The 15,662-nt window shown below is 60.5% G+C and overlaps 1 protein-coding gene across 2 annotated transcripts in view; it reads right to left on the reverse strand.

The window, feature by feature from the left end:
• Positions 1–10,072, reverse strand: part of CDH4 (cadherin 4) — a 532,985-nt gene extending 522,913 nt beyond the window's left edge. The window contains exons 1-2 of one of the 2 annotated variants that reach the window (XM_053199762.1): positions 9,779–10,072; positions 7,173–7,284 (exon numbers count right to left, since the gene is read on the reverse strand). In XM_053199762.1, the coding sequence (XP_053055737.1) occupies positions 7,173–7,284; positions 9,779–9,835 (169 nt within the window). In that variant the 5' untranslated portion in view covers positions 9,836–10,072. The remainder of the gene's footprint in view (positions 1–7,172; positions 7,285–9,778) is intronic. The other variant, XM_053199763.1, reaches the window with a different exon arrangement.
• Positions 10,073–15,662: the final 5,590 nt, after the last annotated feature.

A 15,662-nucleotide genomic window follows, 5' to 3' on the forward strand; every position in this document is an offset into this window, starting at 1 on the left:
TCACAGAGACCCCTGCACAGAAGCTGGTGGGCCGGGGCATGACCTACCAACACCCTGAGCCCGCAGGTGTCTCGAGGGCATTAAGTGAGAGGGCAGGTTAGCACGTGGCGAGGACACCGGGTTGAGGATAATCAACTAGGTTTGCTTTGTTTTGTCTTCTTTCCTGTAAGAATGGAAGTCAGGGAGCCAACCGGAAACAGTGCCAGAGGCCACCAGGAGAGGGCAGCCTAGAGCGCGGGCAAAAAGTCACCCAAATTCTGAGCCTTCTGACAAAAGGAAAGGATTGCACCACCCCCGCTTGCAACAGGCCAGGCCCCCCTCTGAGGAGGAAAACTCAGAGGCAAGCGCCCTGAGGTTTCACAAGAACACACGCGGGAGAACTTTGGACTCTCGACGCAAAGAAACTCACATTAAGGTATTTTTTTCTTTTTTTTATGGTGAAATCCATTTTAAGTAAAGACTGTTCCTTCAGAAAGTCAGAATAATCAGGACATTCTCTGGAAAGACGAATGCTTGCTTGTTCACTTGTTCTCAAGTTCTCAAGTCATGATTAGTTCTGGCATCTACTTCAGTATGCTGCAAAGAAAGGTGGGGGAAGAGGAGGAGAGGGGGGAGGGGGAGGGGGAGGGAGGAGGGGAGGGGGAGAGAGGGAAAAGGAGAGAGGGGAGGGAAAGGGGGAGAGAAGAGAAGAGGCGAGGGGGAGGTGAGGGAGAGAGACGGGAAGGGGATGGGATGGCGGGGGAAGGGAGGGGAGGGGAGGGGATAGACCTGGAAACCTAAAATGGGAGGCCCCTGCAAACACCTGGGACCCCAGACCCAGGGTAGAAAGGACCACGGCAGATAGAAGGCACACACATCCGGCCAGGAGAAAGTGCCAGAAACCTCCTTCAAGCCATGGTCTGTGGCCCCCCTGGCGGTCCACAATCGTAGGCCTCCTCACTGTCCCCAGTGCCCGGGTCACCCATGTCCAGCTTCCAGGCTGCAGGCCTCACCTGGGGGGTCTCTCCCGGCCTCCCCCAGCGCTGGCAGGGCTCAGAGCCCCCTGAGCACATGCCCTGGGCCGTCTGCTACGTGCCCAGAATTGAAGACTCCCGTTGGCCTCACGGAATCCTGGCTCTGCTGATCCTGGGGCCGGTTCTGCAAACCCAAGGTGTCCACAGAGTTTGGACCCACTTCAGATGAGCCCTCACACATCAGTGACGCCCGTCCAGCACCTCCTGATACACTGGGCTTCTGTTTGTTGCAAACGTCCAAAACGGGAAACAATTAGCACGTTTGAATGCTTGATAATTACTAATTTTCTGACGGTGCCCGGAACATCTGGGCTATCCTATGTGCACGTGACCTTAGCGCTCCAGAACCATCTTTGTGCACGGTACGTGAGAGATGTAAGTGAGCTACAAGTGTGGGTCTGGACAGACAGGGAAGGCACAGCAGATCAGCGCTTTCTAGCCAAGCTCCTGACTTGGGTCTTTGGCTTCTGATCCACGAAACGGGACCAGTGCTACTCATGGGCAGAGCTTTCGCGAGGATCACAAGGGCGGTGTCCGCGGAGGCCAGCAGGCAGCGTGGCCCGAACTCTGTGTTGTTACGGGACAATCACACAAGGCCTCCCGTTTCCTCATCTTGAGAGGCCGCTAGAATACGCGGTTCTGAACCGCAAAACCTTCACCTTTTCTTTTTTTTTTTTTAATTTTTTTAATGTTTGTTTATTTTTGAGACAGAGAGAGACAGAGCATGAACAGGGGAAGGGCAGAGAAAGAGGGAGACACAGAATCGGAAACAGGCTCCAGGCTCTGAGCTGTCAGCACAGAGCCCGACGCGGGGCTCGAACTCATAGACTGCGAGATCGTGACCTGAGCCGAAGTCGGACGCTCAACCGACTGAGCCACCCAGGCGCCCCTAAAACCTTCACCTTTAAGCCACAGCTTCCACGAGTGCATCATCCTCACGTCTAACTGGCGTGTGAGCTCTCAGCACTGAGGGTTTTGATTTGGTGACGGGTGATTATACACACGGGGCAGAAGTCAGAAGACGGGAACTCCCGACACACTGCCTCAGGGACCCGGTGCGCAGCACCCAGTCGGGCCACGAGGGCCGCGCCCACGGGGGCGGAGCTCACCGTCGGGACGCGGTCCTGCTCTGCGCCCACTCACCTCCACCTAGTGGAGACCAAGGTTCCCCAGAGCCAGTCGATATTGCGGACAGAGACGAAGTCCCAATGCCCGCTCTCCTGGATGAGGACGACTAAGAGAGCCCACGGAGACTCTGCACTCCACGATGGGAGGGGCAGACACGTAAGGACTCATCCACATCCTGGCCACAGACTTGAACGTGGTGCCCGTTCATTTCATCTGCCCAGCAAATACTTACTGAGTGCCCACGGCATGCTCTCGGCTAGGCGTGGGTACTAGCCAGGCCACTAAAGAGAGATGGAAATCAGGGCCCAAGGAACAAAAACTGAGCAGAAGGACCCCCAAACCTGGGCACAAGTCAGAGGATGAAATGTACTCCAAGCTTCCAGAGACAAGGACAGGCACTAGCTAGGGTGCACTGTTTCCCTAAATCAGGAACTGCGTTCGGTCACGTACGGCAAGAAACTCAACTGCGGTGTGTTAGCCTCATTCTTCTCATCTCTTGGGGGACAACGAGCCCACGGGTTATCTGGATGCCCTTCAAGGACGCCACCTAGGATCCAGTTCCCGCTCTGCCGTCCTCACAGTCACAGGATGGTTGCTCTGCCTCAGACGTCGCATCCGTCTTCCAGGCAGGAGAAGGAGGTAAAAAGCAAAAGGCAGAAGGCGTGGCCAGCCGAATCTGTTCCTCTTTACCAGGAAGAAAAGCGAACAGAGCCACACAAAAAAAACCCCCTTCCCAGAAGCGTCATCTAGCAGCATACCCTAATGAGGCCCCACGGCTTGAACCGCCACCTTGGTGTGAGGGCGTCCACCTGCCGTGTGAGCATCTTAAGCAGGACTCCGCGTACGCCAGGCGGGTGGGTACAGAAGGGGCGTCGCCGAGGAAGAGGGCCAGGCGGTGCTGGCCGGGCAGCCGCTCCTGCCGCTTTGAAGCACACGTGGCCGGGGGTCACCAGCGCCATTTACCCGCTCGCTCACGGCAGCTCCCGCTCCCCCGCGACTTAACCAGGGCGCCCTAGACGCGCCAGGGTGTCGGCGCTCTCGGGCTCCTTCGTTAACTTCTTCATCCGAGACGAAAGCCCGCACGCGGCCCGCACGCAGGCCGGGCACGAAGCCGGGGGCTGGGTAGGCGGGAGGGCTCGCTTACCTTCTCGCGCGCGCCTGGGGCTGCCTTCTGCCCCGGCAGGAGCGACCTGTCCACACGGAGGGGACAGGGCGGCTACTTTCCACGTCCTCGTCCAGAGAAGGGTACTCGTGGCCGCGCCGATCACATCGTGGCAAATGCTCGCTTGCTGACCGCAAACGCCTGCACTTGGACGGTCTGGGACCGTCCCGCCCTCTCCCGCCCGGTACGCAAAGGAGTCGCTCATCCCACGACGCGGCAGGTAGGGCGCCGGCAGCGGATGTCGCTGCTTGTCTCCCTGCGTCCACCCCTCCCTTCCTCCTTCCGAAAACAGAATCCCACTCGCTCCGAGGACACGGCTCTACCAGGTGGGGGATCGTAACAGCGCTAACCCAGATACGGCGACACAGCCCTCTCCTTCCCAGCGTCCCCACCCCTCACGGCTGGGAGCGGCGGGTGACCAAGCTCCGGCCGACCAGAACAGCGAGCCACCTGACAAAGTGCTTGCTTTCCCGGTACAGGGAAGGGATGCGGATGGTGCTACCCCCTCCTCGCTTCATCCTGCTCCAAACTCACGTGCGATGCCCGGAGCCGCAGCAGCCAGTTTACAACGATGAGGCAATAAACCGAACTGACAAAGTAGAGACGGCAGGGTTAAACCAAGCAAGTGATGACGCCGCTGATAAGCCGCCGCCCCAGCCCTCGACCATCTCTCTCCTCCTTCTGAACATCCTGAAATGATCTAAAATAGTAAACTGGAGTGACAGGCTGCGGTCCTCATGAAATTTCCGGTTTACGTAAGAGAGATGACTGAGCAGAGAACGGAAGTCCTCCGATGAGGGAGCAGGGTGTGGCCCAGGGTGCACACGACGGCCCCACGCTCACGCAGGAGGGGAACACAACGGCTCGTCATCGAAGCAGGCTCCTCTTTTCCGTGTCACTTGAGCCCGCTTCCCCTAGGTAAGGCCCACCAGACCCCTCCGAACGTTTCTACTCACATGCCGCCTCTTTTCCAGCACCCGGAGGAGACAGGACCCGTGCGTCGTGGGTCCCCGCCACACATCCTGTCACCCTCCCATCCTCGGGCGGAGCCGCTCTGGGTTTTCCAGAACTCTGCCCGCCACAACAGAGCAATGCAGGTCACCGCATCAGCTGCGGCCTCCTCAGCAGGGCTGACCGTTAATTATTAACAAAGCAGAGAAAAAGACACCGGCTTGGCAACCAGCCCCCGCTCAACCAGGGCTCCCAGAACGTTCCATCTGGGCCCAGGGAGAAACCGCTTAACCAACCTACTGTGGGTATTACCATGCACCGGTGATGGCGGCCGTAGTGAACTACCTTGAAAACAAAACCTCAGCTAAGAGCCCATGTGACCACATGCACGTGCTTGCCGGAAAAAGCAGACACAGGAGACAGAACTCGGAGGAGATCTAGGGACCTAGGAACCAGCGGGGCACTCGTCCCACAGCACGTTCCGCTGGTCCAAAGGTCCACAGTACCATAGTATTTGCTATCCTATTGGGGAAAACTATTTTAAGCCTAATTAGCATCAAATTTTTAGAACGGAAATGCTTTTCATTTAGACATAAAACAAAATGCCACGACATTTCTTCCATCCACTTATCATAAATAAGTTAATTACCATGTAACAAATCGCTCCTTCTGGAATCTGGAGGTTCGGGGCTACTGGTAAGCTGACTCAGGCAGAGAAGGAGCCACCGAGCAGTCGTTAATGGCTTACGGCGTACTTACAATAAAATGGGGACGCCGTGAAGCTTTGCTCATCAAATGAAGGTTAAGCTCTCTCCGTTGGAGTAACTCAATTATAAGGAGTCATTATCAGCTTAACCTGATTCCTACCAGAATAACAGAAGTGTTGTGCCATTATCTTATCTTGGACCCACACATCTTCACTGCAGTCTTGTCACTTGCAAAGTTTGTACACAGAGACATTTTTATCTGTCCTGGTTTGAATGTATGTCAGCGTTGGCTTTTGCTTCCGTATCTGCAACAATTATTTCTGAGATAGAAAACATCTCTCTGTCCCTGAGAACGGCCTGGTGGAGGGGGAGGGAGGCAGGTGCAGGAGAAGCAGGGGGGCTCCAGCCTACCCCAGAGGAGGGGAGGAGCAGGCCCCAGTGACTGGGACACAGCTCCCCTCAACCTGGGCTGCGCTGGGCCACATCTCAGGTACAAGTAAGGGCCCAGAAAATGAGTCCCGCATCCTCAAAGCCTGTCTGCTGGTCCCAGTTCGCCTACCATGGTGGGCTCTTCGCCCCACGCTGGGTAAAAACCATCTGGGCTCACGGGCCAGGCCAACATTCAGCCAGCGATTGTGACTTCCCCACCACGTGGGCCAAGAGCAGAGGGGCCAGCTCTCCACCAGGGGGGAGACCAGACGCCTGTTAGAAATCCCACGTTTCATCATAAGAGGTCTGAGATTCTGCCACTCTTCTGCGGTAGGTAGTACTTATTACTAAAACAGAGGCCTTCTTTCTGAAATTCCTGGGTCAAAGTGAAACTCCAAGATCCCATCAGGTGTGGCTCCTTGCCCAGAGAGGCACAAGAAGCCAGCTTCCAGATCAGCACACGGGGGCACCACAGCGTCCCTGTTGTGTGCAACAGGACAATGCACTGGGAGTAGAAGAATGTTCCAGGCCTTCCCTGAGGGCACACAGGGATGCTCGGGAGACCAATCCATCCTGAAAGAGGGTCTACCCTCTCGAATTCTGAAATGACACGCACAGCACATTCACAGAGCATCTCCTAAGGCTCTCACCACATATGCCTACTCATGCAACACGCCCATTCTGCTTCCGGGCAACTGCCGCGGATTTTTGGGGGGAGGGAGGGTGGGTAATCCATGGAAAGGCTCCACAGATGATGCCCTTAGCAGGTCAACGCAGATGACAACAAACAGGTGAGGGAAGCTGCACTCAGCCCCAAATAAAAATCCCGTTCACGTAACCAAGAACGAACAAGATAAGTGACCGAGCTCTGTCCCCGAGGAAGAGAATCCGAAAAACCCCCACCACCGCCCCCCTAAGGAGCTGCTGTCAGCTCTTGAGAATCTGAGATTCCCTGAAATCCAAAGCTGGGGAGAAAGTCAGCGCTATGAGGATTATTTAGTCGTGAGTGCTGAAATTTAGCTCTGAAGCCTTATCCAAAGTTTGCTCCCTCCGTCACTCCGAAACCGGCTAAAAGCTGCTGCTTCTGGGAAGGCGCTCAGCCACGGTGTTCGCGGTAGGACTTGGAAACCTCACAAGGAAGGCCTGATTGATCTCCCCTCCCGTACACATGGGAAGTTTAATTAGTTTGTCTCGAAAGGGAAACGGATCAACATACAGAATGATCTCCTGTCTCTTGACTTTTGAAGCTGCCTCTGACGTTCCCATCACAAACGTGGATATAATCCTACAATTACGATAAAGCTAATTGGTAGTTCCCTCCTGCATGTGTGTTTTCGTGTTATCAGTGGGGTAGTAATGAAAATGAATACCACATTTGTGAACAGAACGTCTGTGGGTTTATTTACCGCATTTCCAACAACATCGTCTGCTTTATCATGCATTTCAAAGCAGGGATAATTTAAGAATCCAGAATTTCATACATAAAAATACTTAGCAAAAAAGTCTCTCTCTCTGCACATTATTTGGGTGACGTTACATCCGAATTCCAATTTGTTGCCCAGGAAATGATTCACCTCACTCAAAAATGACAGGCATTCTGAATCATTCACCTGGGATGCAAAATGCCTTTGAGGTCCACGGAGGGACACCTCATTGACCTCACAACCATCATTTGGAAGACAGCCTGCCTCAAAGACAGCCCCGACCCGCCTTTTCCACGGAAAGGTCTCCCCAGTCCAGAACACAGTGTGCGATTTCTTCCCACCCCCCACGCCCCCCTACCTTTGAGAAGCTTCTCTCCTTCCAGAATATTCTCCGAGATTAGTGCTGTGTAGTCTTCTTCGGAGAATCCAGCCTTGCAGGTCTCCCGGGCTGTAAGATCCCCATTATGGGCCTGAGAACAGAAAGAAAAGAGGTCGGGACAAATGCAAAGTTGGCAGAAATTTAATCCAACCCCTTGTTTCTCAGTGGCTGCCGCAGGCAGGGTCTGGCCTCTGGCTATGACAGAACCACCTGAGCCACAGCCTTCCCCCCAAGCTCCCCTGCTTCCGTGCTCTCAGGGACTCACCTGGTCCAACAGCACCCTCCTGGGGGGATTCCGTCCCAGACCCCACGGAAGCCCGGAACCGCCCAGCACCCAACCCCGTATAAAGTCGGTATAAACCGCTTTTTCCTCGACACACACCCCCCCCCACCCCCATCGAGCGCGGTTTATAAACCGGCGCAGTGGGAGATTAACAACAACGATGAAACAGAACACTTGTGACGTGTCCTGTGACTGTGGTCTCTCTCCGGGGCACCTTCTTGTCCTGGGCTCACCCTCCTCGTGCCCAGGTGACGGGAAGAGATGCCCTGCGCCATGGGATGGACGTCACGTGAAGGACGCGGCACGTGACCTTCTGACCTCGAGTCAAGGGGAGGGTCCTCTGCTTCCCGCGCGGAAGCGGCGGGAGCCCAGCGCGGGTGAGGGGGTAACTGCTGGCTCGGCCTGGGCACGGGGGTGCAGGCGGGGAGGAGGGCCAGCGGATGGCAGGGCTGCGGGCCTCGGAGGACCTCTCTATCCCCGCAGAAAGCAACGTCTGAGGAGTGTCCGAAGACAGCCGAGGAAGCCACAGAGAGGAGGGAGGTGCAGCCAGCCGAGGCCCTCTCGGCCACCGCCCCTCGGGGCCCCAGAGCTGGGCTTCTGTCTTCTCTGTGGGTCCCCAGGGAGGGAGGCGGCGGCAGAGCAAGAGAGGAGGTCCTCCCAGAGGCGGCTCAGCGCTGGGCAAGGAGGGAGGCTCCCGACGACGCGGCTCCACCCTCCAGCCCTGGCACCTCCACTGGGCTGGACACTTGTCCGCCCGTGGAGCCCCCATCTCTGGCCCAAACGGGCGAGACAGCTGCCCTGACTGACCTGAAAGGGTGGGTGTCCTCGGGTCTTGCCCAGCGAGAGGGGCTGGGGGACGGGCGGAGAGCCCCCCGGCCAGGCTGCGGGGGGGCAGCAGCTACAGGACAGCCTCGAGCGGAGGGGAACCGTCGAAGACACGGCGCGCGCGGCAGGACGCTGGGCCGAGACGTCGGAGCGCAGCGGCCCCTCTCCCCCGGCCAGCGCTCGCCGGCAGCAGGGGCGCAGCCCGCGGTCGTGGCTTCGCGGGGCCGCCGAGCGGAACGCGCCTCCCGCCGCGGCGCCCGCTCCAGTCCCGCGCGCCGCCGCCGCCGCCCGCCCGCCGGGCCCCGGCACCGCGCCGCCGGCCCGGACGCGGACGCCCTCCCCACAAAGCGCCAAGGGGAGAGCGAGGGGCGCGGGCTCGTTCCTTGGGAAAGCTCCAAGCCGCGGCTCCGCTCCTCGGGAACCGAGCTCCACAGAGGACCGGAACCCCGGGGGCGAACTCGCCCGGGAAAGTTTCGCCCCGCCCGGGCGAGTGGCGAGCGCAGCCGGAGCGCCCCGCAGCCTCCGAGCGGGCCTGGGGGCGCCGCACTTGTTTATTTCGGAGGCTGCAACCGCGCTGCCCGGAGGAGCAGCGAGGCCGATCGGCCACGAGAGGGGGTTCCTGCAACTCCCGCGGCCCCGCCGCCTCCCCAGGGGCGCTACCCGGCGCAGCCCCGCACGCCGCCCCGGGGCCTGCACCCGCCGCGCACAGCCGGTCTGGGGGCCGAGCTCGCGGACTCGGAGGGAAGGAGGCGGGCGCCCGGACCGCGCTCCCGGGCACGCTCACCCCGCGCCCGCCTGACTTCCCGGCCCCGCTCCGAGCGGCGAGGGCCCCGCCGGACACCGGCTCCAGCCGCGCCTGGGGGACTCCGCGGCGAAGGTGCCCCGCGGTCCACATCCGCCGCCCACCCGCAGCCGCGGTCTGGGTCAGCACCCGGAAGCCCAGCACGGAGGAGGCGCCGCGCCGCGAGACCCCGGCCCCGGCACGGGGCGGCGAGACCGGGTGTCCCCAGCACCCTGGTTCTTCGCCTGCTGCCGCCGGCTCCCCCGCCCGCAGTCCCGGCCCGGGCTGGGCTCGCCAACTCCGGAGGCGCGCGGCTCCCGGGCGATGGAGGGCGCGCCGGCTCCGCCAGCGGGCAGCCTGCCCAGGCGCGGGAGAGCCGAGCTCCGAGCGGCGGCCGCGGACCTGGGGCGGCCGAGGGATGCTTGGCGGGTCCCGCTTCGGGCAGAGCTCTCTGGGCCCTCCACCCACCCGCACCGCACCGCGCTCCGCACCACGGCTCGCCTCTGCCCCGGCGGCTCCCCGCTCCTGCCGACCGCGGGCGGCTTCGCGGAGCGCGGGAGCCTCTGGATGCAGCGGTGCGCGCGGCGGGGGCGCCCGGGAGAGCCCCTCCGGGCGAGTGCGCGCCCCGCCGGCTCCGGGGGCGGCCCCGCGGTGCCCGGGGCTTCCGAGCGGCCGGGACGCCAGGCGGCAACTTACCCGGAGCGCGCCGGAGAGCGAGAGCAGCACGAGGAGCACGCCGGAGCCCGCGGTCATCTTCCCGCCGCGCCGCGCCCCGGCGCCCGCCCGGCGCCCGGAGCCCGCTCCCGGCCGCCGCCGCCGCCGCTGCCGCCGCCGCCCCGATCGCGCAGCTCCGATGGCCGCCGCCGCCGCCGCTCGATCGGGCCCCGCGCCTCCAGCCCGGCCGCGCCGCCGCGATCGCCGCCCGGCTCCGGGAGCCAGGCCAAGTCGGCCGGCGGCGCGCTCCCTCGGGCCGGTGCGTCCGCCGGCCTCGCAGCCGCCCGCGCCTCTGTTCCGCGCGCTCCGAACTGCAGGTGAAGCCGCGCGGCCGCCCCGCCGAGGCCCCGCCCCGAGCCCGGCCCCTGCGCTCGCTCGGCCTGACGCGGGCCTTAAAGGCGCCGCGCCCCCCGCGCCGCGCCCGCGCCCGGCGCCTCCTCCCCGGGCCCCCGCCCCCCACGGCGGGGCGTCCGAGCCCGGGTCGGGGGAGGGGAGGAGGGCGGGGACCTGAGGACTGAAGCAGGCACAGAGTCTCCCCTCGCCCCACCCCCACATACCCTGGGCGCCCCCTCTGGATGGGGAGCCCCTGCTGCTCAGGCCAACTTCCTGCCCGGCCCACGGTGGGAGGGCGCTCCCCTTCTGTTCTCCACGTTTAGGGTGTCTTCGCACCGACTCCCGCAGCCCGGGCCCACCTCACGAGGGGCCTTGCACCCACGCTCGGCGGGCAGGAGTCAGCCCCGAGAGACCAGGCGGGCCTTAGCGAGGGCGCAGCGCGGACGGGCTGTGGTTCTGCCTGCAGGCTGTGCTGACCCTCCAGCGCAGTGCAGAGCCCTGGCCGCGCTGCGCCCCTAAGGACTGGGGACGGGACTGATTCCTGGTCGTGCATCAAAACACACTGCTAGGCCTGAGAAGCCGGGAAAGAAATGAGAGGCCCCAGGAAAGAAAAGGAAGAAATTTTCCGACAGGAGAGCTGTGTCAGGAATTTCCGTGCCGCCTGTCCAGGCCGGCTGCGTTTGCTCTGCTTGGGTGATCTGCGAACGGGGGGGGGGGGGGGGGGACACTTCTTTCAGGGATCCTCGAGTGAAAATATGTGCGGCTTGGAAAGTGAGTAAATGCTTCTTGCACGTTTCCTTTTGGCTTGGAGATTGAGAGAAAGTGGTTTTGTTTGCTCAGATATTTGAAATTTCTTTGTCTTGGTTTGGAGAAGCTCTGTGTCCAGAATACATTAGTTCTGGTTTAAGAAATGCGCCGCAAAGGAGGGAGAAGAGGACTGAGTGCAAGTGTGGAGCCCCAAGGTCAGAGCCAACTTGGGCAGGTCCCCGAAGAGCCGAAGAGCCGCAGAACCGCCTTTGCTTCTCCCGCAGGGGCCCTCCCACCTGGGCAGGGCGGTCTGTTGGTTAGTGCGCTGCACGCTTCAGACCCCAGGTGATCGGATAAGCCAGGAGGAGCCGGGTTGGCGTAGATGCCGCCCCACAAGGTGACGTGCATTTTCTCGCCCTGCAAGCGTGTGCAGCTAGTAAAGGGGACAGCACATCTGTACCAGCCTGCCACTGAACCTCGCCCTGCATCTGGGCACATTCCTAACCTGATGGGGAACTAACATCCCCGAACGCGCCTGGCTTATCAGGGTCACACTTGCACAGAGGTCCTGCGTCACCAGTGAGGTTTCAGGGATAAATCTACCGGAAATCCACATGGGGGGGGGGGGTTGCATTCCTCGGCCATGTGCTCACACCTCTGAAAGACCCCTGCTCCTGCCCCCCCTCTTAATGTACCCCGTCACTGCCTAGAGAGCCCACACAGGCCGTCCTGAAATGTGCATCCCGGGCCCTGCCTTTGTCTCCGGAAGACCAGAGCTTGATAACAAGTGTTCCTCAGGGGATGAGTTCCAGAGCAGAGCATTTGCTCTCCTGGCTCTGTAACCCACTGGATTGCAAACAGGCATGGCCACTTGAACTGCAAGAACGGGGGTGTTGGGTGGGGGTCCCGAGGCACAAACACTGGAGGACACGCCGGCCACTGAGCGCCTGGGAGTCATGAGCTACCAGAGCTGCCTCCACTTGCAGACGGGGTACGCGCATCCTGAGAATACCCGCCTTGAGTCAGGCACAGACGGACGGACGAGCTTCGTGGCAATTAACTCCTGGGGTTGTCCTCACTCCGTAACTGGGCTCTGTTCACACCCCCATCCCACGGCGGGGTGAGGGGACTTAGATGCTTCCGGCTAGCCCAGGCCCCGCAACCCCCACAGCGCTTCCCCAACTCGTTTGATGGAGGCAGCCCTTCCACACGGCGTCTGATGTCTTATGGGAACTCACATTTTCAGGAAGACGGCTTCAGAGGCCCTGCAGTAGCTGGTGTGAGTCCAGTAGAGAGCATTGGTTTATCAGGCTTGCCGCGAACGAAGCAGTGAGGATACATTAAGAGAGGAAGGAAAACTGTGATCTAAGATACACGGCAGCGGAGTGAGTCTAAAGGATGGTCTCCAGCCAGGTCGCTTGAAGTGTGACCCCAGACCAGCAGCACCAACAGCCCTTGGGAGCTCGTTTGAAATGCAGAACCTTGGGCCACGCTCCAGATCCACCACCTAGGGATCTGCGTGGTAACCACCTCCCCTTCCTCTCTGCCTCGGCCCTCAGATCATCTGCTTCAGAATCCGAGAGAGGCTCGTGAGAAGCTCAGCTCCTGGGCCCCACCTCCCAGCTGGGGCTTTGGGGATCGGGGCCTGGGACCCGGCCCCTTGCCAGCCTCTTGGGTCAATGTTCATGTACCCTAGCATTTGAGAACCACCGGCCGATCCCGCAGGTAAATAAGCTTGTCCTGGGAGCCTCGTAAAAATGCTGCTTCCTGGGCCCTGCCTTGGATCTACTGAAGCCAGACAGCTGGGGGGCAGAGCCTGGGAATCAGCAGGAGGAAGTTGGCCAAACCCTGTCCCAGGGGCCCTGAGGGAGGACTGCAGCCAGCCCTGCTCTGCCTGACCTCCATCCTTCCTCTGGGGGCTCCAGCCCACCTGCAGGAGAAGCTGTGCTCTCTGCCTGCCAGATAAAGAACCCTAGAGAAAAGTGGGCTTTTGTTTCCAAGAGAGATTAGGAAAACTCATTTGGGGGGGTAGCATGTGAGTGACTGTTTCCTCTCGACACCTGTACACTGTTGACTGTAATTGGTCCACAGATGTTTGCCGAGCACCCTTGCTGAGGTGGGTCTGGGAAGGGGCTCGTCTTTAGAAGCAAATCAGATGCTTGTGTCACGGCCGCGTTTCCCTGCGTTTTTGTCTGCTGCTGATTTGCTTTTCCCCAGTTACCATTATTTTTGAGGCACGTCAGTGTTAGATAAAAGCTGTTTTGTAAAGAAAGCAGGGAGATGCTAGTAAAAGGTGTGTTCCTAGAATAGAACGGAATCCTTGTGGGCAGCTGAAGGTATTCAAGGCACAGTAGAAGTGAATGAAACAATCCCGACACCCAGCCCGAGAAACCCTTCCTGCGTGGAGCAGAGAACAGTCCTAGGGAAAAAGCAGACGAGAGACGGGCTGGGACACAAAGCTCTGTGCTTCAGTTCCAGTGACGCTCGGCCACAAAGCCCATTGCCTGTCCCTGTTGTCACCAACATCATCATGGCTCCCTTTTAACATTTTCTGATATTTACTGTGTACCAGACCTTGCCCCAAAGGTTTTGAATCATCATCTCACGTCTAAAAGAGGCAGCGGTTCCCGCGGACGGAAGGCGGGCCCGAGCTGGTGTGTGGCCAGGCTGTGAGGCTGCACTGGGCAGCGTGACTGAGAACCTGGGGGCCACCTCCAGACTCTGCTGCAGAAGCCTAGGAGGAAAGCTACAACTGCCCCTGCCCACCCCCCCACCCCCCCCACCCCCCCCAGGAGCCTGACCTCCGACCCCACCAGGCTGGCACATCCCTCCCGGCTCCTGTGTGTCTGCCCTCCTGCCCTCTGCCAGGACACCGTCAGCCTTGGGGGAGGTGGCGCTGCTCTGTCACTCACATCTCCCTCTCTTCGGGGTCAGCACCTGGCTTTGGCTGCTCTGGGACTTCCTGCACACGTCCGTCTTCTCACTGTCACACCACCCTGGCACTGTTCTCTGCACGCCTTCCCTGGGACACTCGGAGAGTCTTGCGGGCAGCGGTGTAGTATTCACCCCCTTCCACAGAGCCCGGTGTCCAGTGGGTGGACGGGCAGGGCCACGGCAACAGTGGTGGCCGCCGGGGCAGATCCCATGACCGTCTGGGCTGCACCCCGCACTCCTCCCGGACCCAGGGCAGAACACTGAGGAGCCTGACCCGGAGCCCGGGGCTGCCTGAGTCCGGACCCACACCCTCGCCTGAGCCAGTGCCCCGAAGCACGGGTCCCGCCCGTGCTCTCAGGGCCACTGCTCCTCTGGGGCTGGGGGTGGGGACAGGGGCTTTGCCACTTAGGAGGCTTCGGTAAAGTAGGAGAGCAGCTGGGAAGGGAAAGGGATCAGGACAGCACAGTGTAAGGGCGCAGCTGTCCGCGGCCTGGGACCTGCTGGAGGAAGAGGTGCGTCCCGGCCACGGGAGGGGAAGGGCTGCCTTGGGACCCCAGCAGTTCTTTTCTGTGCCCCTTTGTTTCCTGTCTGCTGTAGGAAGAGGGGGAGCTCCGGTGCTGGGAGCAGGGACACATGTCACCAGTAACAGAGTGCTCACTCACGACCTTGCATGGTGTCGACTTGCCGACTTGCCGGCTGGGTTTTAGAAGCAGCCGACAAAGGAGGAAGGGAGGTCAGGTGACCTCGGCTGACGCGGGCAGGCTGGTGAATGTCAGCGACAGAGCCGCTGCGCACCCGTCCGTGCGTCTCCGGGATGCCCGGGAACGTGGGTGCCCCGCGCCCCTGCTCCCTGGCACCTCCTAAGCTGGGACGGAGCTGTGCCCGTCCGTCTCTTGGGTGCCCTGCATCCCCGGGTGGGATCAGGGAAGTGAGTGCATTTTTTATCCTTTTACTTTCTTCCTTGTCTGGTGGTCCTTCTCCCGAATCGTATTGCACGTGTGTCTTCTCCCCTCTACCCGGGGACTGAGGCCTGTCACCTCTCACCCCTACAGCCACCTCCTCCCCTCTGCTCTCCCTGCAAACCAGGCCCTGCAGGGCCCCCGCTGGAAACATGAATCCGAGAATGTCACATCACGCCCCTGCTTCAAGCCCTCAGGTTGGACCCTCGATGACGTGTCTGTGGCTCACCAGGACCTATGCCATCTGGTCCCCGGCCCGACTCCACTCCTCAGAGCTGCTTCTTGCATCCAGGTCTCTGTGCTTTCTGTTTGGAACATTCTACCCCCGCGCCTCTGCATGGCTGACTTCCGCTCAGGGGAGAGGCCGTGCAGACCCCTGCCCCCCACAGGCCTGCTCACGCACCTCCCACTCAGCCAGGACACCTCGCTCCTGTCACTCTGATTCTCGGCTTGTCTGAGGTGTGTGTGCAGTGGGACAGGGGCAGCCCACTGTGCCCCTGCTGTCTCCCAGTGCCAGGGACAGTGCGTGCCCCACCCAGCACTGAGCAGACGAACAAGAAAGGTGGGGATAAGGCGGGTCTCCTGAAACTTAACCTTGGAAGAGTGAAGAGGGCCCCTCGATGCTGCACCCACCTGAACCCTTGCCTACACCTGGAAGAGGCTTTTCTTGTCTCTTCTGGAAAACTCCAGGACAGAATCACAAGAACTGGGGCCAGAGGAGGCAGCTTGAGCAGAACAAGCTGATGACAGGAGGTTCCAGAAGGCAGGGGCTGGGGGGTGGGGGGGGGGTGGGGGTGGGTTGGAAGCAGGACGATGAAAACAAATGTCTGAGGAGAAGGAAAGAGATGATACAGGATTTAAGGGAGGGAGAGCGGGCAGGGGGACGTTGGAAA

The sequence above is a fragment of the Acinonyx jubatus genome, chromosome A3, assembly GCF_027475565.1.
Source record: "Acinonyx jubatus isolate Ajub_Pintada_27869175 chromosome A3, VMU_Ajub_asm_v1.0, whole genome shotgun sequence".
NCBI lineage: Eukaryota > Metazoa > Chordata > Mammalia > Carnivora > Felidae > Acinonyx > Acinonyx jubatus.